This window comes from Chelonia mydas, chromosome 1, assembly GCF_015237465.2.
Source record: "Chelonia mydas isolate rCheMyd1 chromosome 1, rCheMyd1.pri.v2, whole genome shotgun sequence".
NCBI lineage: Eukaryota > Metazoa > Chordata > Testudines > Cheloniidae > Chelonia > Chelonia mydas.
Genome location: NC_057849.1, coordinates 137,801,493 through 137,828,505, shown reverse-complemented (window position 1 = coordinate 137,828,505; position 27,013 = coordinate 137,801,493). Strand labels below are relative to the sequence as shown.

General features: G+C 40.7%; 1 protein-coding gene across 12 annotated transcripts in view; it reads left to right on the top strand.

The window, feature by feature from the left end:
* Window positions 1-2,435: 2,435 nt before the first annotated feature.
* The window catches only part of BCLAF3 (BCLAF1 and THRAP3 family member 3), a 62,026-nt gene continuing 37,448 nt past the window's right edge, over window positions 2,436-27,013 (top strand). For 5 of the 12 annotated variants that reach the window (XR_006287866.1, XM_037901462.2, XM_037901444.2 and 2 more), the window contains exons 1-5: window positions 2,437-2,631; window positions 8,351-8,486; window positions 19,417-19,490; window positions 22,992-23,570; window positions 23,927-24,592. Coding sequence is in view for 11 of the 12 variants with exons in the window: in XM_037901462.2 (XP_037757390.1) it covers window positions 19,450-19,490; window positions 22,992-23,570; window positions 23,927-24,592 (1,286 nt within the window). In the remaining variant the exon portion in view is untranslated. Of the gene's footprint in view, window positions 2,632-8,350; window positions 8,487-19,416; window positions 19,491-22,991; window positions 23,571-23,926; window positions 24,593-27,013 lie in introns of all 12 variants that reach the window. The other 7 variants (XM_043537963.1, XM_037901484.2, XM_043537962.1 and 4 more) reach the window with 3 other exon arrangements.

Below are 27,013 nucleotides of genomic sequence, written 5' to 3'. Positions count from 1 at the left end.
CCTCTCTCTAGAGGGCGGACGGGGGAGAGGAGGTTTGACTGGTTCTCATTCCCGCCTCTTCACTTCTCAGGCACTGGGCCCAGGATGGCCCACTCACAGGGAGAAGCTGCAGTCAGCATGCCTCCTAGCCAGGCTTGCTGCTCTGGGGCCAGTATAATGTTACAAACAGCTACAATCACAATTTTCTACCGATAGCAGTTACTGACTTCCATGGGTATGCTTTTTTGGTGCACTGCCACAATTTGCTGCCTTTGCCTTTCATCATCCTCTTGGTCTGAAGGTAGCACGTTATAATAGTTGGGTGCACTCCCATCACAATTTTGCTACCATTGTGAAATCTCTATTTTAAATTTGGACACAACTAAATAAAGGATTTTTGTAATTTGGAAAAGCATTCTACAGAATTAAACTGCAGGGCTATTGTATGTAAAACCCTGCAGGAAGGTATTGGTTTTTTTTTTATTAAGCTCTTCCCATTATAGATCAGAAACTGTATGTCCTATAGGAAGGTTTAATGTACACAAAACACTGATGCTAGTGTAAAGCATTGTAAACAGCAGTTGAAATACTTATGAAAACATTTTAAACACAACCCACTAGGCAGAAAATCTACCATTGTTCCTTATACAGACTCCCCACCCCTCTTCATTGTCACTATTACACTTACTGCTTAAGGTTTCAAAACAAGATTTGCACCTCTCTGCTTTGGCACAAACATATGAGCAAATTGCCTTCTATTCTTAGTGCAGAGACATTTTCTCACTGCTAAAACCTGAAGGGCCGTGTCCTCAGTGGGGTTTGTTTGTTTTTTTAACCTCAGAATAGCTCTTGCACCTTAGGTATCCAAAGTTAAACAAAACAAAAATCACCTTTTTTAGCCATGAGGAAAAGGCCTAAGGGGCAGATTCACAATGGAACTTAAGTGTTATAATGTTCAGGGCTTGTCTGTGCTTAAAACACAGCAGCAGTGCAGCTGTAGCACTTCAGTGAAGATGGCCTGTCAGGGGGCGGGAGTGTGGATAGGGCTGAGGGCAATCAGGGGACAAGAAGCAGGGCAGGTTGAATGGGTTGGAGGTTCTGAGAGGGGAAGTCAGGGGGTAGGAGGGGGTGGATAGGGGACGGGGGCCAGGCTGTTTGGGGAGGCACAGCCTTCCCTACCCAGCCCTCCATACTGTTTTGCAACCCCAATGTGGCCCTCGGGCCAAAAAGTTTGCCCACCCCTGCTCTAGAAAGTATGTACCAAAGACCATGTAGCAGCCCTGCAGATCTGGGCCAGATTTTTAAAGATATTTAGGCAACTATTGGGATTTTTGAAAGCATCTAGGTGCTTTTGCCCTTTACAAATCTGGCCTGTGGTGAATATTTGGGAACCAAGTTCTATGCCCCAGTGGTGACACCTGAAATACTACTGCGGTGTTGGATAGAGAGGCAAAAAAAAACAAAAACAAACAAACCCTAGACAAGGCAATCCCCGTTGGTGGATCAAAGGAATTGAATAAGTTTTGACACCACACCAGGAAATCAGCCAGCCTTAACCCCACATGATTCCAAGGAATAAACTTGTGCATTAAAAAAATGAGAAAAGAACAAAAATGTAGACAACAAATGTTGCCATAACGCAGGAAGCGCTAGAGGGGACTGGGATTGCTGAAGCTCCTCCAACTATTAATAGTTGCAGTGATTATTTGCTGTTACAGTGTCAGTGAAATGGCACACGCCTCCCAGCTGCACAAGGGTAAGGCAGGGAAATGCTGGAGTGCTCAGAGGAATGACAATAACACGTGAAGGGGTAAATCATTTAAAAGAGTGAAGCTGCAGCTCCCAAGAGCCAAGCTGGGTCCGGGGCAGGCGCTGAGCCCAGCTGCCAGGGCAGGTCGGGGAACCGCTCGGAGGCTCTGCGGACCCGGGACCGGGAGGCTTTGAACAGGAAACTCGGGTCTGGCCAGGAGCCGGCGGCGGGGGCGGCAGGTGAGATGCTGCCCCGACTGGCGGCTCTGCAGGCGGTTTGGGGCGAGGTGACCAGACAGCAAGTGTGAAAAATCCGGACAGAGGCTGGGGGGTAAGAGGCGCCTATGTAAGAAAAATCCCCAAATATCGGGACTGTCCCTATAAAATCAGGACATCTGGTCACCCTATTTGGGGCGGGGAAGAGCCGCCTTGTCCTGGCGCTGGGAGGGGCCGGAGTTGGTGGCACCGCCCTGGGGAGCGCAGCGGGGGCTCAGATGAACTGTCCTGCCAGGGGCAAAAGGCCCTCCCCGCCCCCCACCCTGGGTTTTTGCAGCCAGCTTCTCTGCCACCCCCAGCTCTCAACGCCCCGCCCCTAAGTATTTGCCGCTAGGCCCCGCCCCCAGCTCTGTGACCCGCCTGTGCGGTCAGCCCCGCCCCCTGCCCAGACTCCGCCCACCCCCGCTCGGACCCGAGCCTGCTCTCCCCAGCGCGGGCAGAGGCCTGGCAGCCGCTTCAGCGGGCGGCACGGAGCCTGCTCAGTCCCTGGGCGCATGCGCTGTGCGAGCCGAGCCGCAGCAGCCGCCGCCTATTCTGAGGGGCAGCGGTTGGTCGCGTTACGCCGGGGCCCGGCTCTCTCCGCGGCGGCGGCGGGCCCCGAAGCGGCGTTGGGGGCGGCTCCCCCGGGTGAGTGTCCGCGCGGGCCGGGCGGGAGGAGGGGGGCTGCGCCGGGGGGCTCCCGCTGGCGGGGCGGGAGGTGGGTGTGTCCCCGGCCGGGCCGCGCGCCCCGCGGCGGGGCGGGGGGCACCTGCTGCGGCCGGGCCGGGGCTCGCTGCGGCTCCCGGCGTGACTCGGGGGCGGCCGCGGGGACACGGCGAGGTGCGGGGCCTGCTCGGCCGCCTGCGGCCCGGGGCGAGCTCCCGAGCGGAGCCTCACCTGGGGACAGCGCTGGGAGGAAAACCAAAGCTTCCCCCCGCCCCCAGCCCGAGCCGCCCCCCGCCAGAGCCCCGCGCGGCCTGGGCACTGGGCTGGCTGCGCTTCGAGTTCTCCCAGTGCCCCCGGCATGCACAAAACCCCTCCTAGCACCCCCACCGGCGGCTGATAAATGCCCCCTGCCCGTCGCTTACCTTTCTTCTCCTCCCCCCCCTTCCACTCTGGCTGACTCTTCCCCCACCAGGGTGCCAGCCTGGCTTCAGGTCACGGGCCAGGGCTAGGGACAAACAAAATCTTCCCGCTTGATATTTCATGTGAAACCTTGGCCGCTCGTCGTGTAGTAAAACCAAATACAGTTTTTATTGGCATGGCAAATGGCATAAGATTAAAATACCAATCAAGCCAACAGCCTCCTCTTCTCCCCCTGCAAGAAACCCTATTCTAAACTGTCCTGTAAAGCGGGACAGGAGAGGTGCTGAAGACTCTGCAAATCTGTTAATCTGGAGAAACTCATGCTATGGTCATAAGTACAAACCCCTAAAATAGATCTCTTGCAGTTATGTTAGAGATGCATACAGTATGATTTGGCCAGGTTTGTTAGGGTCAAGGCAAGTGTAGGACAAGATTTATAAGGTTATAATATCCTGAGGTTACTCATATTTCTTGATCATTCCATTAAGTTCATTTTTTTCTATGAACTCTGCTGCATCACCTATACAGAACTGAGTTTATTGCTATTATTTTGCTTTGAACTGAACAAGATGTGTCAAGACCCTTCCTGCCCCAAGAAATTTAGGATTTATGAACACACAAACTTGCACAGCTTAACTGAAGATATGTATTTGTATTAGGGCTGTCAAGCGATTAAACAAATTAATTGCATGATTAAACAATAGAATACCATTTATCTTAAATATTTTTTTGTTTACTACATTTTCACAACACAGAATACAAAGTGTACTGTGCTCACTTTGTTTTTTATTATAAATATTTGCACTATAAAAAACAAAGAAAAGTATTTTTCAGTTCACCTCATACAACTCCTTTAGTGCATTCTCTTTATCATGAAACTTGAACTTACAAATGAAGAATTGTGTACAAAAAAAGCTGCTCTCAAAAGCAAAACAGTGTAAAACTTTAGCGCTGACAAGTCCACTCAGTCCTACATCTTATTCTGCCAATCACGAAGACAAACAAGTTTGTTTACATTGATGGGAGATACTGCTGCCTGTTTCTTATTTACAATGTCACCTGAAAGTCAGAACAGGCATTTGCATGGCACTTTTGTTGCTGGAGTTGCAAGGTGTTTACATGCCAGATATGCTAAACATTTGTATGACCCTTCCATGCTTCGGCCACCATTCCAGAAGACATGCTTCTGTGCTGCTGTTGCTCGTTAAAAAAATGCGTTAATTAAATTTGTGACTACACCTTGGGGGGAGAACTGTATGTCTCCTGCTCTGTTTTACCCGCATTCTGCATATATTTCATGTTATAGCAGTCTCGGATGATGACCCAGCATATGTTCGTTTTAAGAACAGTTTCACAACAGATTTGACAAAACGCAAAGAAGGTACCAATGTGAGATTTCTAAAAAGAGCTACAGCACTCAACCCAAGGTTTAAGAATCTGAAGTGCCTTCCAAAATCTGAGAGGGATGAGGTCTGGAGCATGCTTTCAGAAGTCTTAAAAGAGCAAAATTCTGATGCAGAAACTACAGAACCTGACCCACCGAAAAAGAATATTAACCTTCTGCTGGTGGCATCTGACTCAGATGATGAAAGTGAACATGCATCAGTCCGCACTGCTTTGAATCGTTATCAAGCATAACCTATCATCAGCATGGAAGCATGTCCTCTGGAATGATGGTTGAAACATGAAGGGACACATGAATCTTTAGTGCGTCTGGCACGTAAATATCATGCAATGCGAGCTACAATAGTGCCATGCGAATACCTGTTCTCACTTTCAGGTGACTTTGTAAACAAGAAGCAGGCAGAATTATCCCCTGCAAATTGTAACCAACCTTGTTTATCTGAGTGATTGGCTGACCAAGAAGTAGGACTGAGTGAACTTGTAGGCGCTACAATTTTACATTGTTCTATTTTTGAATGCAGGTTTTTTGTACCTAATTCTACATTTGTAAGCTCAACTTTCATGATAGAGAGGGTTTCAGAGTAGCAGCCATGTTAGTCTGTATCCATAAAAAGAAAAGGAGTACTTTTGGCACCTTAGAGACTAACAAATTTATTAGAGCATAAGCTTTCATGAGCTACAGTTCACTTCAGCAGATAGAGGTTGCACTATAGTACTTGTATGAGGTGAATTGAAAAATACTGTTTCTTTTGTTTATCATTTTACAAATATATGCACTGTAAAAAAAAATAATGTAAAGTGAGCACTGTGCACTTTGTATTCTGTGTTGTAATTGAAATCAATATTGAAAATGTAGAAAAACATCCAAAATATTTAATGAATTTCAGTTGGTATTGTTATAAGGGTGATTAATTTCGATTAATTTTTTAAATTGTGATTAATTGTTTTGAGTTAATCGCGAGAGTTAACTGCAATTCATTGACAGCCCTAATCTATATTGATTTCATTAAACAGGTACAAGTTTTGTGTGTAGGGACTGGTATTTTGGCTTGAGAGTTTTACAGGATTAAACCAAATCAACATAGACATCTACACAAACTTGCACCAGTTTAAACAAAGTAAATATACAATAAATAGTTGAAGTGGTACAAGCTTTTGTGTAGACAAACCCTTACACCTAAAGTCCTTATCTAGATAAAGCTACACAATTTTATAGAAACATCTTTTTGCCTAGCATAGATAAGTGGTAACACTTCTAAAAGCACAAAAGTGAGTTAGGAGGCTAAGCGTCATTTTCAAAAGTGACTTAGGCCATGTCTACAGTACAGAATTATGTCTACGTAACTTATGTTGGCATACAGCCACCACAGTTATTAACTGGCTTGTGTATGTGCACGTGGCTCCTAGTGCTTGTATTGATTGTATTGTCAGTAAGCAATGCAGTGTCTACACTGACAGTGCATCAACCTAGTTACATCAGTTGTGACTCTAGGCAGCTCAGGGAGGTGCTGTTACTCAATTGGTGCGAAGAGGCACTTACGTTGACGGGAACCAAAAGTGAAGACCCTTCCACAGCTAGGTTGACACAAGGCAGTTTGTCGACCTAACCCTGTAGTGTAGACCAGGCCTTAGGCTCCTGAAAATCACTGAGAAAATGGGGTGTGTGCTCCTTAGTCACATTGGAGCTCTTGAAAATTTTACCCGATTCCTAAAAAAGAGAGACAAGTGAGACAAGAAGTGATGGGAGAACTAGAGGAGAGAGCCCCTATCATAATTATGTTATGTTATTTTATTTCTTACCTTTATAGGTCTCTATTCTTTCTTGAGTATTATGGGAGGAGATTTGTGTAGTGCATTGGAAATTGAAGGCTGTTTCATCCATAAGGGACAGCATAGAAGAAGGCACAAAAATGTCAGTGGGAAAAGCATACAAAGGAGATCAGAGCCTGGGGCAGAGCTGGGGGCGGGGCTGGAAGGCAAGGACGAGAAGTTTAAATTTGATATTCAGTTGTTGCTGAACAACACATTTTTGACATCTTGAAAGTTCTAATTGGATTTTCTAGAATAGTTTTAAAATATTTTCTTCTGCAAGTGCTAGTGTGGGAAGAGATCAGTCAAAAGTAATTCATTTCGTTTTTGAGACATACCCTCATAGTTCTGATGAACAGCTGTCTTTCCTAAATAGTGTCTGTGCTATACTGTGCACCTCCACATCTGCCTCCAGCAAAATAACTCTGGTGGTATTGCCACTACTTTAGTATGTATAATCAAGTCAACTTTCTTCATGCCTGTGATAAACTGAGGCAGGATTCATTTTGGTCCAGTCTTTGCTAGAAAAACCAACTCTGTCAACGGACATGCATTTTGAACAGGGACCACCCCCCAGGTAGCTCTGTCTTGCAACGTAAAGGAGATCTTTGTACTTGGATTATTCTAAAGCAAGGTAGTTAAAACAGGTTGGATCCTATCTGTATTACAGATGGAACCATATTTTAATCATCTCAGGGGAAGGGGAAAGTATAGTAAATAAATTCTCCAGGATGACTTATTTTGTAGTGTAGATGGGCAACATAGTTAAAATGGCTGGAAGGGACCTCAAAATGATCTACTCTAGCCTCCCAGGCTGAAACAAGACCAAATAAACCTAGAGCATCCCTGGCAAGTGTTTGTCTAACCTGTTCCTAAAAATCTCCATGGACTGGGATTTCATAACTTACCTTGGAATCCTGTTCCAGTACTTACTTATCTTTTTAGTTAGAAAGTTTTTCCTCCTATCTAACCTAAATCTCATTTGCTGCAGATTAAGCCAATTACTACTTGTCCTGCCTTCAGTGGACATGGATAATTGGTCACCTTCCTCTTTATAATAGCCCTTGAAGCTTTGAAGACTGTTATAAGGTCCCCCCTTAGTCGTCTTTTCACAAAATTAAACATGTCCAATTGTTTTAACCTTTCCTCACAGGATAGTTTTTTAAACTTTTTGTCATTTTTGTTGCTGTCCTCTGGACTCTGTCCAATTTGTTCATCTTTCTTAAAGTGTGGTGCCCAAAACTGGATACAGTACTCCAGCTGAGGTCTTACCAGTGCATTAATTTAGCAGTGGGTTTGATATTTCATCTTTATGATATATAAATTCGAACAATTATCTCCTGTGTCTTGTATACATGTAACACGCCTGTTAATACACCCTGGAATATTTGCCTTTTTCACAACTACATGACATCGTTGAGTCATTCACTTAGTTATCCAGTGTAACCCCCCATATCCTTTTAGCAGTACTGTTGTCTAGCCAGTTATTCCCCATTGTGTAGTTGTGCATTTGATTTTTCCTTGCTACGTGTTGTACTTTTCACTTGTCATCTTTGAATTTCATCTTGTTGAATTCAGACAAGTTCTCCTATTTGTCAAAATTGCTTGAATTCTAATCCTGCCCTCCAAAGTGATAGAAATCCCTCCCAATTTGATGTAATCTGCAAATTTTATAAGCATACATACTCCATTGGGTCATTAACGAAAATATTGACTAGTACTAGACCCAGGACAGACCCTTGCAGGACCATACTAGCTATGCCCTTCCAGTTTGACAGTGAACCATTTATAACTACTCTTTGAGTACAATCTTTCAACCAGTTTTGCATCCACCTCATAGTAACTTCCTCTAGAGCACATTTCCCTAGTTTGCCTATGAGAATGTCACGTGGGACTGTGTGAAAAGTCTTAATTAAATCAAGATGTGTCCCATCTACTATTCTCCCCCCTCATCCAGTAGGCTATAACCCTCTTAAAGAAGGAAATTAAGTTGGTTTGGCATGATTTGCCTTATGACCTTGTTATCCTATAGGTGCTTACAATTTGATTGTTTAATGATTTGTTCCAGTATCTTTCCAGGTATCAAAGTTAGGCTGACTGGTCTATAATTCCTGGAATCCTCTTCCCCCTTTTAAAAGATTGACAAAGGACAAACATAGTACCTATCCTCTGGAACTTCACCTGTCGTCCATGAGTTCTTGAAGGTAATTGCTAACGGTTCAGAGATTTTTAGCTAGTTCCTTGGGTGAACTTTATTAGGTCCTGCTGACTTGAATACATTTAAGTTATCTGAATATTCCGTAATCTGTTTGTTCTCTATTCTGGCTTGAGTTCCTTCCCCCTTGTTGTTAGTGTTAATTGTGTTAAGCATCTGGTCACAATTAATCTTTTTAATGAAGACTGAAGCAAAATAGGCGTTAAACTGCTCAGCCTTCTTAATCTTCTTTTATTAGCTATCCTTCCTTGTTAGGTACTTGACCTACACTTTCCTTCATCTTTTGCTTGCTCCTCATATACTTATAGATTCTCTTCTTCTTGTCTTTTTTATCCCTTGTTGGGTGTAACTTGTTTTATGTCTTAGACTTTCTGATTTTTTGTCCCTACATGCATGTGCAATTTTTTTATACTTGTCTGTAACAATTTGTCCATGTTTCCACACTTTGTAGAATCCTTTTAGATTTTCAGGTTATTAAAAGAGCTCTTGGTGCAGTTCACTGGCAGCATTCACATACGACATCACTGAAAGTCCTTTTTAGTGTTTTTTGAAAATGATCTGAAGAAAATTTAGTTTCCTGTTGTTTTGTGATTATTAAAAACAGTTCTCTGTTAGGTTTTATATAATAGTGTGTTGTATAGCATTCAGGTGTTATAGAACTCTGGAGAAGATTGTGCTGAGATTGTACCGGTGACCTTTTTCTTGTCCATGACCCTAACCTGCAAAAGGGGGAAACAGGGTAAAAGAGGAGCTTTAGCTCAGTTTTGTTTCTTCATGAAGTCTGAAAGGCCCGAAAGGGTTCTATGAGATGAAGGGGTAGTATCTTTCCCTAGTTTGTTTGTCAGAAATTCAGGTTTTTTCTCCCCTGGAAGATACTCTAGGAGACTAGGGAGCTATTGAATTCAGGAAATTGCAAGACACTGAAAGATGAATATTTGAGACTCTGAGGGTTTAGTGTGGCTTGGGAATGCCTCTCAATTCCTGCAGAGTTCAAGCTTTCATTATGTGAGCCACATGGTCCGTTATGGCATGGTGCAGTGCAGCAGTGGGTCTGCCTCTGTTTCCCTCCTGGCCTTTTGCTGTTCCACCCAGCCTCCAACACCTTCTAAGTTGAGGTGATTTTAGCCCTCTGGCTAGGTCACCCAAAAGTTCCTCCCCTTCTGGGGTACCGAAAGTCCAAAATCAACATGAAGAAATATAAGCTTTCTCCTTACCTCAAGGAGAGCCTGTAGCAGTAGTCTTCCGCACTTCCCAGCCAGTCTTCTCTCCCGCAGTGAAAACTCAAGTTGTGCTCTCTCTCACACTCAGGGAACAAATCAGTTGGGCTCTCTTCCCTTTTAGCTTCTTCCTCAAGGCCTGACATCTGCTTCAAATGTTGTGAAGTGGGGTTGATTGGGCCTCCAATAGCCCATTAACTCTTACCTGACTAGTGTGATGGATTGTACGAACCTCACACATGATTTAAAAAAAGTAAGTTAGTCATTTTAGTAGTGAAATAAACCTCCTGAATATGAACTGAAAATAGTGTTGTCCTCCTGAGTCTGCGGACTACGTGGAATTCTAAGACAACTGCCTCACATCATCTTTGAAGTGTACTTATGAGGATTTCTCTGGTGCTCCTCACAGAAATGTCTAGATAATGTTTGCGGTTGACACTATAAAAGGTAGACTTGGAAAAGACCTTCTAAATCTGTGTATAACCTAGGGTCTTAGTGTTTCCTCCACAAAAAACTGCATTTATTTTGGGTTTAAAATATATAATCATTATGTACATTATTTTTAGCCCATTGGTTCTTGTAAGTTTCCACTGCATTCTTTTTTTGGTGCAAACATGGTGCTTTACTGGCCTAGGTGATGTCACTGACTGGGTGAGTTTTCATGGAAGTCTGCTAAAATTGTAGCAGATGCCCAGTAAACTTACTCACATAAGACATTTCTGCTGTTTATATTTACTAAAGATCATCATCATCATCATCATGTTCCCATTACGCCTCACGGCAGCGACAAAGCTCTTCCACTCTTGTCTGTTTCTGGCAGGTCTTTTAATGGTTCCCCAGCTGCGCCCCAGGCTTTTCAGCTCAGCTTCCACAGCTCTTTGCCATGTTGTTTTCGGGCGGCCTTGTTTTTGCTTGCCTTTAGGTGTCCATTTTATTGCCACTCTGGTGATGGAATCAGTTTCCATCCGAAGCACTTGGCCAATCCATCTCCAATGCCTCCTGGCAACGATGGTGCTCATATCCTCTTGGCTGCACTGTGCGAGTGGGTCTTGGTTTGAGATTGTCCTGGGCCAAAAGATATGGAGGATTTTTCTGAGGCAGGTTGTATGGAATTAAGGTAGTTTGGACACGCGTCCTCCTTTCTCATTCCCCAGTATTCTGCACTGTACAGTAATGTTGAAAGTATGCTGCTCTGATAAATCTTGAGTTTGGTTTTGTATGTTGATGATTTTCCGACTGTATTTGAGCTCCTGAAAGTGTTCCTGACTTTATTGATTTTGTTCTGGATGTCCTGGCTTGTTCCACCATCTTGAGTGATGGTGCTATCCAAGTATGTGAATGTTTCCACATTGGTGAGAACATAATCCTCTATCCCTGTTGGTGATGGTGAGACAACATGAAAGGTCATGATATCTGTCTTATTGTAGTTGATTTTCAGTTCAATTTGCTGGCTGAATGCATTGTCGAGTTGTTTTTTCTTGTATATGGTGTTGGGTATGTGATAGGAGAGCGAGATCATCTGTGAAGTCCAGGTCTTCAAGGATGTCCATTTAATGCCTCTTGGCATGTCTTCTGTTGTATGCTGCATTACTAAAGCTGTTCCCACAAATTAAAATATTGTAGAAAATTCTTTTAAATTTGTTGTAACAAACCCATTGATGCACTGCACTTTTTTTCTTCAGCATGGTAAAGTTTATAAATCCTATAGTAGGTCTTCATCCTGCTTCCATCTTTGGGATGGAACTCAGGCATATGGGACAGTTTTGTGTGGAATTTATGATTTCTATATGATATTATGAACTCTGTATGTTTATGCCCGGGTGGTGATCTTTACGGTTTGCATCATACTGCTTGTGGCAAGGAGAAAGGGGACTGAATAGGCTGGTCATTGAGGACCTTTAGCTGACTAGGCCTTGCCCTAGCAAAACAATAGTGTGGCTGCCACCTTGGTAAAAACAACTGTCCACAGAAGAGCAGAGAATGGGGGGAAAAACAGAAGGAACAAAGGACTAGGAGTCAGTGTTAGCTTTCAAAACTACAGAGACTGAGAGGATCAGAAGCACCAAGGCCCTGCTTTCTGGGCTAGAGGGAACCTTGTGACTGTCAGACCAACAGAAGCCAGAGGAAGCTGGTTGCAGGAGTCAAAGCAGACTCCATGATTCAGAAGAGAAGCTTGAGCTGGAGGCATGAGGTCCAGGAGAGGGGGCCTGGAAGCCTGAAATGTTATATACCAAATGACAAAGAATGCTCAAGAGTGGTGAGGAAACTGAGGCAGGGAATTGTATACAGATGTTTCTTATTTTGCACCGATCTGTGTATCTCATGTTGTCTAAAATAAAGCAGGGTGGATAAAAATTGGTGACTTTTTGAAAAACTTAAAATTGATTTTTTATTTTGTTTAAATTGTATTTTTTTCTTTTTTAAAAATAAACCTGTTTAGCATGAATCTGAATTTAATGCAAAATACGTTAAGGCCTACATTTACTGTAATCTCTTAAAACATTTAAATAAATATTCTGAATGCATGAGCCTCTATGAAAAATGGAGTTAAAGGCTGTTCTTCTATATAAAGAAAAACACTGGGAAAAAATCTAACTTTTGAAGTCAAGCATTATGAATATGGACCAACAGATCAGCCTAAGTAATTTAAGAGATAGTTGTTTCATTTTTGAGAGACTTAGGTGAGATTAGGAATTTAAGATCCTGTTACTTTTGTTTGGCATATTTGAAAATTTTCCCAGGCTGACCTGAAATCAGTTTGTTTGACTGACTACAGTTAACCCCTCTGTTTAATAAATTTTTTAGTTGTGTAAGTATGAAACATGTTTTGTTAAGAGAGATTTATGTATCTAAAACAATTAAGGGTGTTTTGTTTTGTGTAAACACTTTATGTGCTGTTTTGTGTGTTTAAATTCTAATTGCCATCCTAATACAGCTTTCTACAAACTGTGAGCTAAAAGTTAATTATCTAGTAAATAAGCAATATATCATTCATCATTTTCTAACAAACTAAAAATGTACAATAAATAAGAATCTGAAAATATTAAGCTATATTATTGCTTAAATAAATGTATATAGTGTACCCTTCTAGATAGCAAAAAGATGTACCAAATCTAGTGTAAAGGCTCTGTTTAGTTGTAAATCAACATGTTATATCAACCAATGAAAATGCACCTTCTTTAGAAAATTAACTGAAGTACAAATGGAAAAGTTGATTAAAATCTTATGTAAATCAAGGCTTTCCCTTGGGTTTTTTAAATCGGTGGTTTTCAAACTGTGGGTCACGACCCAGTACTGGGTCGCGGAATATAAGGCACTGGGTCCCATCGGTGGTGCTGCCCAACTAAGGCAGGCTAGTCCCTACCTGTTCTGACACCGCGCTGTGCCCCGGAAGCGACCAGCAACACGTCTGGCTCCTAGGTGGCGGGGGGGCACAGGGTTCCACATGCTGACCCTTCCCCGAGCACTGGGGTTCCCAGCCAATGGGAGCTGGGGTGGAGGGGGAGGGATGGTGCCTGCAGGCGAGCGCCGCATGGAGATGCTTGTGCGCCTCCACCTAGAAGGCAGACATGCTTCCGGCCGCATCCGGGGCGGAGCGCGGTCCACAGTGCCAGGACAGGCAGGAAGCATGCCTTAGCACCCCCACTGCACCGCTAACCGGGAGCTGCCTGAGGTATGCCTGCTCCCCAATCCCCTGCCCCAGCCCTGAGCTCCCTCCCCCCAAACCCAGAGCCCCATCCTCTGCCCCAAACTCCTCATCCTCAGCCCCACCCCAGAGCCCGCACTCCAACCCTCTGCCCCAGCCCTGAGCCTCCCACACCCCAAACACCTCATCCCCAGCTCCGTTGGATCGCGGGCATCAACAATTTTCTTCAACTGGGTCTCCAGAAAAGAAGTTTGAAAAGCACTGATTTAAATCATTCCACCCTGCAGTAAAGTGATTGGTTTAGAAATCCCTCTGCAAATTCTTGTTTATCTGCTTCAACTATCATGTCACTGAAGAGTTAAACTATACACCTGAGTACCCATTAGGGTGGAGTTCTGGAAAGTGTGTTCTTAATTTACTGGGGAGTCATGAGCAGGAGTGTGTGTTTTGCACTGGTCTTGGGGCTAGGGCAGCTGGACCATGGAGACCTTCCGAGAAGGGGTACCAGACAAGAGTCTGTTCCCGGGGAGTGAGCCAAGAGGCCAAAGAAAGAGAGTATCTGGAGCTCACTCAGAGGAGCTTAATAGCATACAGATCCAGTGACAGCAGCCTGGTGAGCCTCCAAAAAGGGGTAGCTATACCAGGTCTGTGAAAGCTTGTTAATCCCTGGCTCATGGGTATACCTCATCTGTTGAAAAGACTGCCAGGTTTGTCTTGCCACCTTGTTTATGAGTAGGACAGACAGACTTCTGTGCTGCAGGTCTTAGCTCTTAGGGCAGTTGAGCTTTAATGTGTCTGGATCTGTGTCAAATGTTTTGGCTGTCTTCTGGGGTTGAGCCTCTGAATTCTTGGCTTCTCTCTCTTGCTAAGCCACTGCATTGGTGCATGCTTTGGTATGTCCCTCCTAGCCTGCTAAATACTTGCTTGGCAAGTGGTCAAATGAAAGACCTTCAATTCCTAAACCTCTTTCCAGATAATGCATGGATAATGAGCTCTATTAGTTTATGGCTGGGGAAATGCCCTTCCTCTCTTTCTCCCCATCTCCTGCCTAGCCCACAGATGAATCATCCAGATCACCTTATTAAAAAGGCTAGATGAAAGCCAGACAGGAGAGGTATCAAGATGGCAGTAAGGGACCATTGTGCCCAACTCCACAGAATACCCAAAGTCCATATATTTTATGGCCTATTTACAGAAGCCTTAACTAGCTGCTGTTTTTCCAGTTAGACTTACCGATGTAAATTTTTTCCATTCAAGGTATATGAGGGTGGAGGTTGGGGCACCTCCAGTTCCCTCTCCCATTAGCCAGGTGACCACAGTTCCAACTGATGATTCCTGAGTCTGACCATGCTGGACAAAAATCCCCATAAAGGAGTCAGGAATCTATGAGCATACCCTCCTCCAAGACTTGTGTCTGACAAGGGAAGCAAAGAAGCAGCAGCCTTTTGGAGCATACAAAAAGATTAAAATAATCCGCCAACAAAAGCTGGTTCCATAAAAGATAGTACTTCACCCACCTTGTCTCTCTCAAATAATCTAGACGGGCATCCCACTAGCTCTGCAGGAATTGCCTTAGCTCTGTGTTGTATGTTAGTATCTCTGTCTGAATCAGACAGGGTAAAAGTACGGGAGCCAAATCCTTGCTGCCTCCCCAAAAGAATGCACATGGGAGGAGGGCAGGGAATACAAAATAACACTGGCCATTTTAAGCTCAGGCATAGATTTGTCTTTCAGACCCTTGCTAAGGGTGTTATAAGGATCCTTGTACCTACCCAAAGCACTACTCTCAAAAAGGCAGTGGCCAAGAAAAGTTGTCTTGGGAGCTCAGACTCTTCTTCTTGAGAGGAAAATCAGTTCTTGGAATTGAAACTTGAGGGACAACAAAAAGGAAATATAGGATGGGTGCCATCAGCAGTACTTCAAAACTATTCTAAGGAGGTTTATTTCTGCAGAAGACCGTTGCTTATGGCAAGTCTTCCCTTTTGTAAACAAAAAACAACAACCTGCTCTTCTTTCCCCTTGCCTCCCCAAAAAGACCCAAAAAACCAGACAGCAAAATGTCCAGAAGATATTTTTCCTCAGCTTCAAAATTAGTTCCGTATATCCCCCTAAATGGTGTCCAGATTATGGCAGAATGGGAGGGCCCTGCAGTACCCCAAGCTCTGTGGTACAATGGACTTCATTGGATCTCTAATTCAAAGCTTGTGGATTTGTATCCCACTATAGTTGCCAGTAGACAGTGTTAGGGGGCTTATTCCTTCACCCACTTACTTCCCTGGTCCTTCTCACATGAACAGAGAGCAACAATACCCGAAGTCCAAAGGTTCAAACAATTCGATGTTTATTGGGGTGAACTTCCAGCAAGCATGATTCCAGTTAGTTTCCTTCCTTCCTTCCTTCCTCCCCAGCTCTGACACCACAGAGCCTTACACCTGTGTCCCTGTTCCCATTCCTGCCCTTAGCCAAATATGATTCCAATTTCCCCACCCCCATTCCCTGTTCCCATTTCCCTTCCCCACACCCACCCACTTCCTGATTGACTGCAGACTATAGTAAAACTTGAGTTCTGCTTTCTATACCTTAACCAATCATTTTCCTGAAATTTAACTAACCAATCCTAGTATACTGTAACATGATTATGTAACCAATTATATCCCACCTCCTTAATTAGTTTACTCCCAGCAAAATTAATTATGCAGCAGACAGGAACAATCACAGAACCAGACAGAGATTATACAGACAAACAATAGCAAAGTGGGAACTATGATGACAAAACAATACAGAAGTGAGGATTTCACATCCCAGCTATTGATAAGTGAGTTCTTGCCAGACAGGATGCTTTCAAACTGAGTTTCCTTTTACATTTTGTAGGCACTTCCCTTTCTCTGGAGGTGATAGGAACTATCAGGACAGGATTGTATTCCTAACAGCTCAGTAGCACCTTCTTTCAATGTGACTAGTTTGGAATGTGAGGAGGTGACCCGTCGGTTATGGCTGCCTCTGTTGCTTAGCCAAAGGCCTTAGCCTAAGAACAGGGCCTCAGACTGTCACAGCAAGAGAAGGACCTTACACTGGCAGAAAGTGATTTTGATTGTTTCTTTTATACTTCTAACTAGCCAAGTGATAAAAAATACACCTAAATTCTTAGAGTATAGGCCTTTACAAACAGGCCTGAATATCTATATCCTAACAGACAGGCAAGTGAATTAATCTGTAAGGAAGATCTATGAGGCAGATTCAGCAACTCAAAAGGCCACCGCAGAATCCACCTGCTTGGCTCTAACAATCCTGACGTAGAATTACCGTCTACTTTCTTCCCCAAACGAATCAGTCTCATGACCTGGGACTAAGTCTTCATTTATTAATAATTCTTTCATATATTGCTATGATTTTAGGTTACTAATACTCTGGGTCATTGTCCGCATACCCTTGGAAAATAAGCTATGAGCAATTTCTTTAGTAAATTCTTTTTTTTTTTAAAACCATAATCTTCTGACTCTCACTGTCAGGAAGTCAGATTAAAACTTACCCAAATCAAGTAAATGTCCTATGTTAAAACAAGTAAGCCATTTCTTTCCATGAGGCAAAAGGAGTGTCTGAGCTGGAAATTATAATAGTACCATTTATCCCAAGGCGAAAACAAGTACATGCTATCAGTCTTTCCCACGCTTCCAAGATGACTGCATTGCTGATCTGGATGAGAAGGCTTTTTCTTAGGTTTGACTTAACCATGTACATTCCACTTTGTTTGATTGTATTGTATTATCATGGCTTTGAGACGGCTAGGGATGAGCATTGTTGCCTCTTCAGCATTACTACTTATTTTCAGTGGGGAGTAAATAGAGATGCTGCTTCTTTAGATGATGGACTTTTTAAAATTAAGAATGAAATACAAAGACTTTAAGAAACCTATGAAGGGAACAAGTTTTTGGTGAAGTATGCAAACCATTGTGCTTTTTCTGGATGGGCAGAGTTGGTGATTGGGAAGGAAAACAACTGAATCCTAGCAAAGATAGTAGAACTCTCTCTTCTTTGAAAGTATGGATCAGTTAAGGAAGCACCATTTCCAACATGTTCACTAGCCAAGATTTTAAAGATTTTCATTGCATTGGATCAAGTGGGAAATCACTTATGGCCCTGTTGTGATACCATTGATGTCAGTGGCATTATTTTTGGAATAAGATGCTACTCAGTGTGAGTAAAAATGTTGCAATCTGGCCTTTAATTTTTAAATAAACGTTGAATGAAACCATTTGTCTGTAAGTATCTGCAATTTTAGTAGTGTGGCTCTCATGCACATGACTTCAGCATTGATGATCAAAATTACTTTGAATTTGGATCTCTTATGAGGCACTCAGTACAAATGTCTTTGGGTGTATGTCACCATCTCTGCTCCATTACAAGGTTTTTGCCTTTTGGCATTACTCCTTCATTTTATGCCACATGGAAGGAGATATTTGATTTGTACAGAAAAAACACATATAAAGTAGCAGCAAAGTATAGTTCTAGTAAGAAACTTCAGTTTATTGCAAACTGGTATATGGGCAGGTTATGGCACATCTCAATGAGTAAATGCTGTTTTTGATAACCAGAGAACTAAATCCAATTATCAAGGGTGGTTCTCTGGAGGTCCTCTCCAATTGCAGCAACTCACCACTACTACTCCAGGTCTCCTTCGCCATCACCACCATGTTTTATTGTATTCTTCCAGCAGGCCATGGCCTGTAGCATTGTTTACATATATTTACAATCCCTAGCCAGTTTCCCCCTTGCTTCTAGGGAAGGGAACAGTACTAGCGGCATCTAATCCTGTGTACTTCAGGATCCCTCACCCCTGCACTTTCTTCCTGTCAGTTTATATAATCCCACCTGCTGGGGTTGCTTCCTCTTCAATTAGCCCTTGAGCTGTAGCTCTACTCAGTTAATTGACTCCCTCTGTCAACTACCTGTCTTCCTGTTAGATCCCAGTTAATATATACTGATGGGTATTAAAGTGACAGGGTGCTGAGTTAGCTCCTGACTTAGCATACCCTGTTGCTCTAGGTTTTTAAAAGGTTACCCACTATCATAATATCTGAATGCTTGTGGTCTTCGTTGGGACTATTCAGTATGTCCTTCTCAGTTGCAATTAATAGAATGATTTGTTAAGATCTAGTAGCTATTCCTGCAGTTGAAATTGGAGTTTGGTATTTTGTTTTAAGTTATATTATCCAAAAAGTCCCGCTTGATGGAAGCAAGCAAATAATGTTATGAAACATAATTGAATTTTATGGGGTTGGGAAGGAAAAGTGTAAACACTATATTAGACTTGCTTAAAAATGGGAAATGTTTCCTTTTGTAGTTTGTCATCATCTGTATGTTTTTAAATATATGTCTAAAATCAGGTTATAAAAACCTAAATCCAGAAATAAGCAAGTTACCACTGGGAAACGCTCTGTCACCAATGGATTAAAAAGTGAATATAAGGAAATTTAATCTGTCTTTTCCTGTGTATTATGATACTATTTAAGACAAGCAAAATGTAATTATGAAAAGGTGACCTATAACTGCTTAAAACATTTTTTTGCTGAATACACTAAGAGAAGTTCAGTATATGCAGATAATACTCTTAAATTTATAAAGAAGGGGGAAAAAATTAATTTAACTAATGTCCTGAATGCTCCTCCTATATCTGCTGTTTGTGTCATTCAGCACATAACCTTATAATCATGTCACTTTTTTTTCTGTTCTTGCAGGTCCCTTGTGACATTACTTTTTTTCAAAGATTCCTAAACACACACATCACAGAATTTAGAGAGGAAAGGGAGCAATTGCCCAATATTTAAATTAATTTTAAAGAAAACAGCTGTTTTTTTTCTCAGGCTACCAGCCTCACAAAATCACTTTTTATCTTTTTTTAAAAAAAAACTGAACAAGATTTAAATACAAATCTTGTAAAAATAAATAAATAAAAAAAGTCTATGCGTCCTATTGATAGCTCTCTTGCTTAAAAACTGTCTGGAGAACCAGTTATTATAGCTCTCTAAACAGACTAATAATTCATATTTTTCTTATAGCTTCAAGAAACTAATTGACACACACATCAAAAGATGGCTAGATCTAGATCAAGATCACCAAGGTGGAAATACAGGTAAATGCTTAACTTTTATTATGGTTTATATAAGAGCTGTCAAGTGATTAAAAACGTTAATAGCCATTAATTGCACTGTTAAACAATAACAGAATACCATTTATTTAAATATTTTTGGATGTTTTCTACATTTTCAAATATATTCATTTCAGTACAATACAGAATACAAAGTGTACAGTGCTCACTCTATATTTTTTTATTACAAGTATTTGCACTGTTAAAAAACAAAAAATATTATTTTTCAATTCACCTTATACAAGTACTGTAGTGATTCAATTTGTAAGTTGAACTTACAAATGTAGAATTATGTACAAAAAAACCTGCATTCAAAAATGAAACCATGTAAAATTTTAGAGCCTGCAAGTCCACTCAGTTCTACTTTTTGTTCAGCTAATTGCTCAGACAAACAAGTTTGTTTGTTTTACATTTGCAGGAATTAATTCTGCCCTCTTCTTGTTTACAAAGTCACCTGAAAGTGAGAACAGGCATTTGTGTGGCACTGTTGCAGCCAGCGTCGCAAGGTATTTACGTGCCAGATGTGCTAAAGATTCATATATCCATTCATGCTTCAACCGCCATTCCAGGTGTCATGCGTCCATGCTGATGACGGGTTCTGCTCAATAATAATCCAAAGCAGTTCAGACTGGCGCATGTTCATTTTTATTATCTGAGTCAGATGCTACCATCAGAAGGTTGATTTTCTTTTTTGATGGTTCGGGTTCTGTAGTTTCTGCATCAGAGTGTCGCTTTTTTAAGACTTCTGAAAGTATGCTCGACACCTTGTCCCTCTCAGATTTTGGAAGGCGTTTCAGATTCTTAAACCTTGTGTCGAGTGCTCTAGCTATCTTTAGAAATCTCACATTGGTGCCTTCTTTGCGTTTTGTCAAATCTGCAGTGAAAGTGTTCTTAAAATGCCAACATGTGGTTGGTCATCATCCGAGATTGCTGTAACACGAAATATGTATCAGAATGTGGGTAGAACAGAGCAGGGGACATACATTTGTGACTGAACTCATTGGGGGGAGAATTGTAATTAACGCAGTATTTTTTTAACGAGTGTCATCAGCATGGAAGCCTGTCCTCTGGAATGGTGGCCGAAGCATGAAGTGCCATACGAATGTTTAGCATATTTGTTACGTAAATACCTTGCAACGCCAGCTACAAAAGTGCCATGCAAATGCCTGTTCTCACTTTCTGGTAACATTGTAAATAAGAAGACAGCAGCATTATGTCCTGTAAATGTAAACAAACTTCTTTGTCTTAGCGATTGGCTGAACTTAGCGATTGGCAGAAGTAGGACTGAATGGACTTGTAGGCTCTGAAGTTTTACATTGTTTTGTTTTTGAGTGCAGTTATGTAACAAACAATGTACATTTGTAATTTGCACTTTCACGACAAAGAGATTGCACTACAATATTTGTATGAGGTGAACTGAAAAATACTATTTCTTTTGTTTATCATTTTTACAATGCAAGTATTTGTAATAAAAAATCTACACTTTGATTTCAGTTACAACACAGTACAATATAAATGTAGAAAAACATCCAAAATATGTAATTTCAATTGCTGTTCTATTTAACAGTGCAATTAAAAACAGCAATTAATTATGATTAATTATTTGAGTTAATCACGTGAGTTAACTGATTAACTGCGATTAATCGACAGCCCTAGTTTATATTTATTTTCAGAACATCGCTTCATATACAAGTTTATAAAACAGCCTGTATCTTCTAGGATAGCAGAACAAAAAGATATTAAGGCTAAAAATTTATTTCAAACAAAACATTTATTTTATAAAATATTAATTTTATGTAATCTGTAAAAGCAAGTTTTGAAAAGTAAATTGTTTCCATGAGTTCCTATTTGCATGAAATTTGAGCCAGATAGAAATTGGTAAGAGGTTTCAAGCATCATTAGGCCTGCAAGAAGGAGTTTGTGCATGCATGGCACCAGTTTAATTTGAGACAGGTTTTTAAATTCCATTTCCATTTTTAAAAAAGTAAAACAAACTGATTAACAATTAAGTGAGGTGGACTGTTGGGGTTTGTTGGGTAGGCTGGATGAAGCCTTTCCCTCCTGAGTAGAGGGAGCGGGGTGCATGCTATCAATTTTGGCAGAATGTCAAAACAACCACTACATTTCTAGTTGGCCCCCATAGGTGTGACCGTACCTTTCAAAGTTGATGGTGGTGTCCTGCGTCTGCAGACAGCTTTTTGCTGAACATAGCTTTCTAGAATTGAACTAGCAATCTGCAATGAATTTTGCATTTGCTAAGGGAAAATCCACAAGATAGTGATTTTCTTGGAATTTACGTTCTTCAAGGGTTCTCTAAATCTGTGGATTGATTGCAGAGTTTGCTGTAAATATTCAGTAATTGGTTAGTTTAAATACAAGATGCTTTGGTCTGTGATTGCCTCCTGATTCTCAATGGGTGGTTCCTACTTTCTTCTTTTGGAAGGGCCTCTGACTAGTAGGTGTCTGGCAGTTTAAAAAAACAAACAAACAAAAAAACACCCCTGCATAGCTGGCCTCAGCATTTTTGAAAGTCAGATGAGCATACTTTATCCAACATGCTTTCATCACACATTGAAATACACATGGAAGAGTATTTATTTTAATGCGCAAGTGTCACTTGAATTTGTGGTGGGACACTGTTCATTTGAATAATTAGTTGTATGAACTCCATATTTGCATATGAAAGTGCAATCAATCATGTTTTTTAATTTTTAAAATGAACATGTTGAAGCATTTTTAACATATTCACGTATATACTTACTAGCAAAACCATTCATATTTATGTGCAAGAAGACAGAGATTAGAGCTGGTTTAAATTTCTTGACTTATGAAAATTTTTCCTAGTGGCAAATGTGGTTTTGACAAAATCAGAATTTTCTGCAGGAAAAGGCTAATTTCAATAAAGTTTTTTGTTCAAAAGGAAGTTTTGAAATTAAACATAATGCTTCAAAGTGGCATTTCTTTTTAAAAAAAAAAAAAAAAAAATTGGTTCCAGTTTTTGGAAACTATGATGTTTTGTCTCCAGTTTTTGTTTTTGAACGTTTGGGGTTCCCCCATTCTCCACCTCTTACCACTCCAACCCCCTTTTTGTTTCCACTGGAAAAATTTGAAAAATGGTAAACAAGTGTGAAAGTGCTTTCTACATTTGCTTACTGTTTTCCAACATTTTCCAGTGTAATAGAAACGAAAAAAAAAATTGTTTTGAAATGAAAATTCTTGTGGAAAACCTGAAAATTTTCAGTTAAAAAAATTAGGTATTTTCCCGTGTAATTTTTCATTAGGGGAAAAATCAGGTTTTTATATCCGCTCTAGCTGAGATGCAATTGCTTTGGGCTTTCTAATTTTGAATACTTTGGCTTGTTTAGATTATGAACCGTAACACTGCAGTAATACTACGTAAGTTATTTTTGCATTGAATATATTTTTGTTCTAACAAAACAATTTGTAACACTTAAAATGGAATCTTTTTTTTTTTTTCTTGTGTAGGTCCTTATCACCTGCATTTAGGAGCCCAGAACACCATAGACAAAGGCATGCTCATATTAATTATGACTGTGAATATAAGGGATTTAGGAAGGACCTAAAGAAACCTATGTCTTGGAGAGTGGAAGATGGGAAATACGGACAAAGCAATGCGAGATTTGCACCACATGGGAATATCCACCACAGAATTTACGAACATAGATCATCTTCGCCAAACCTAAAAAGAATTTCTTTAGAGGATATGTATAGTCATAAACCCTATAGAACACATTCATCAGAAAGGGGTGAAGGCAACAGGAGATATCCGTTTCCACCCAAATACTCAGAAATATCCTACAAAGAACATGATCGACCTTTTTACCCACACAAAATGCAAGAAAAATATATGCCTGAGGACTTCAGAGACACTGCAGATGAGAAAGGAATGAAACCTTTTCATAGACCATTAGGGGCTTCATGTAAATTTGAAAGAAAATGGCATGAAGATGAAATGAGGCACCAGAGGTTACAAGGAGACAAATATGGTCAGTCACTCCGAAGAGCTTCTGAAGAATTTACGACAAGGAGCTCTTTGCAGAAGAGGTATAGGAATAAAATAATTAAACCTGGGTAATGTGGTGTAAAGCCTCAAGTGAAAGTCTGTTTTCATTGTAGTTGAAGATTTCCACCTTGAAAGGCATTTATCAATTTGTAGTTTAATTGTGGGCAACTGGTGGTAGAGAAGTATTTATCTTTTTAAGTAAATCCATGTACATGGCTAGAGTATAAAAGGATAATATTTTCCTTTTAAGTGCCCCTGCACTTCTGTACTCTGGCTTGAGGGATTTTGGGTTAACTTGCCACGCATTCTGCATATAAGGCCGTGCTATCCAACATTCTGCACATAAATTCTCACTTTCTTCTCTAGTGCAAGTGTAAATTGCTTTATGTCAACACAGGTATCCTGAAGATCGTGATTACAGAGAACATGGGCACACATCTAAAAGGGCTAAAGAAATTGAGAGAGATGACGGTGGAGAAATAGCAAGAAATCACAAATGGAAGCAAGATCGTTCTTTTCCACCCTACCAAAAAAAGGAGGAGCAAAGAAACCTTGGTCCCCAAGCTCATCGGTCTGCTGAAAGGGAGTACACGAAGAGTTCTGTTGCGAAGATAGCATATGACTATAGTTATAAACATCATAGATACCCAGATGGGACAAAATCTTTTTCTGATGATAGAGCTCAGAAGTATGTAAAGCAGGAAGACCAAAAATATAATTCTCCTAAGGGTGCTCTGAATAGCAAAGAGTTAGATTACTGTAGTGGTGGAAGAGTAAGACAGACGGAAGAAGGGCATAATGAAGTACCCATTAAATATAGTTCAGAGAAGGGCTGCAATGCATGTGCCAACTCTTACAAAAATGATGTTGATCTGAGACCCTTTAATAACACAAAGAAAGAAAGAGTAAGAAATGAAGGTGATTTCAGAAAAAAAATAGATTCTTCTAATAGCCATCATGATACAAGTCATACAGTTTCAGATGTGAAAATGTCAGATGTCACTCCTAGGAAGGAGCTGCTCACAATCAAAGTGGATATGAAGAAAATGATAAACAAGTACAGGTATTTTTTTTTCTTACCTGTTCATGCTTTCTTGTTTAGTTGTGAATATTAGAGAAACCAAAGAGTCTTAAGGTGGTAAGTAGGGCAAAATAAGGTGGTTGTTCCTTAGTACAAAAATGCTAACTTGCTAACTCTGGTGTAAGTTACTGTTTGTTTCTATGAAAAGAAAATAGTACCTGATTATAAGGATGTGGCAGGGGGGAAAAAAAGTGTATGCTTTTTTTTTCTCTCACTGAGATGCATATAGCTACCTGGGTGTGTTTTGTTTTGTTTTTTTTAACCAGGTAAAAAATTCCTTTCTTCAGGAATGACCATTTAGTATGGGATTTTCATTGACTTCCACTGGGACTTGGTACCTAACTCCATTAGGCTCCTTTGAAAATTACAGCCTTAAAATGTATATAATCTCAAACACCTGAGATCTCAAATCCAATAAAACTATAGAACAAAATGGTACATTCATGGGCTGTATAATCCAAATGTGTTGAAAGCGGTGTTGCTGGAACAAACTAAATTAAATAGCAGCATGTTACCTGGGCCTGATGGTATTTCTGCAACGGTTCTTCATGAGCTTGAAAGTGAAGTCACTAGCAGCTAACAAAAATATGGCATTATTGTAATCAACCACTATGCCAGAGGACTGGAAATGGCAAATGTTGTACCTATGTTAAATAGGTGTGTGTTTTATAATTTCTGTGATCATCCCTATCAGACCTACTTAAGTACCAGTAAATTAGTAGAAATTGCAATATAAATACCTAGATGAAAATTATAAGGACGGACAGGACAGTATGACTTCTTGAGAAGAAATCATGCTTCAGTATACTAGAATTATTCTAACCTATTAACATGATGGTGAATAAAAGAGAGATGGTTTATATAATTTGGGCTGGAAAACCTTGACGGAGTCCTTCACGAGAAGCTATTTTGAGGGGGTAGGGTAGGGAAACTAGGTAGTTATGGTCTGAGAGGTAAAGTACTGTGATGAATTATAACTTGCCTGAAAGACAGAAAACTATCCATTTGCAGCATGGCAAAAGATTAACAATTGGGTGTCATAAGATTCTCTACTAGGACTAGTGTTTATTATTATATTAATGAACTGTAGAAGAGGTGAACAGTTAAGTGGCAAAATCTTGAGGATGACCAGATTTAATCAAGAAGGAGTTAATAGGATTAAAAAAAGAATTGGATAACTACATAAGGTAGGAGAAAGATTTTTATAAGGGAGGCAAACAGTCATACCTCATGGCAGAAGCCAATTTCTGACACATGTTAGGAAGAAACTTCCCTTGCGGAGACTGCACGGGTTTTATCTGGTATAGCAATTCTTACGTTCATGATGGATTTTCTGAAAGGTGAACAATAAACCGATGCTCTAGATGTCTGAGTGGTATTTCATTACATTGATAAACTATATCGGTCTAAGAAATACCAAAATAATATAGTCAATTAGAAACTCCTTATATATTAAGGGAACTACTCCCACGGTATTTTTTCCCCTCCCCATAAAGGTTTCTTCTGTATATTTTTCTGCCTGAAATCAGTAATAAAATATGGAGTTATGGAGACTAAAAAGAACATTGTACTAACTGAAGAGAGGCCAATATGAAAGACTATAGAGGGCTATACCACTAGGGAGCTTGAGAGACAGTGGCACCTGTGCTTGGGCTGCTGTTTCTGCTTTCTTGAGTGGCAATATACATGACATGATCCTGCTCCGTTTCACTGCTTCCCACAAGGCTCTGAAAAACAGTAGTGAAGAACCTGGCCATGTCTTGCTAATTTCACTCTGCTTCTGTTTGGGAAAGCCACCCACAGTAGAGATGGAAATTTATTTGCAGACTGAGCAAGACAACACTGTATGGATTGTCATTCATTTCACATTTGGAAGACTATTTTTGCATCCATTTTTTTAACTGAAAACTTAAATTCTGCAGAAGTTGGTTGCTTAGGCCTGTTAATTTTCATTGGAAAGCTTCCTATTCTTCAGTGGCAAATAGGCAAACAGAGTTTTGAAGACCTTCCAGGAACAGCTATGTCTGATGTAGCTCATCATTATTTATATGTTGCTTCTTGATGGAAGAAAATAGAGAGGTGCCTTCCAAAAGCACAATAAAAAAAATTCCGAAACATTTTTGTGTATTATAAAACAGATGATAATGTGGAACACTTAAACATGTTCTGCATTTTGTGTTTTCCTAAATAATGACTAAAGCATTCATTGTAAGGAAGGTAACAGAATAAGATTGTTAAAGTATTGCTGTCTTCAAAATAGTTTGAGAGACTGCAGCAATTTTGGAGACCAACTTAATTTAGAAATTTTAAAATGTACTGATAAAAACACCAGATGCTTCTCCTTTGATATATTAACCAATCAAGCTGGTTACTTGCAATAGTCAGCCACAAGACTTTTTGAAA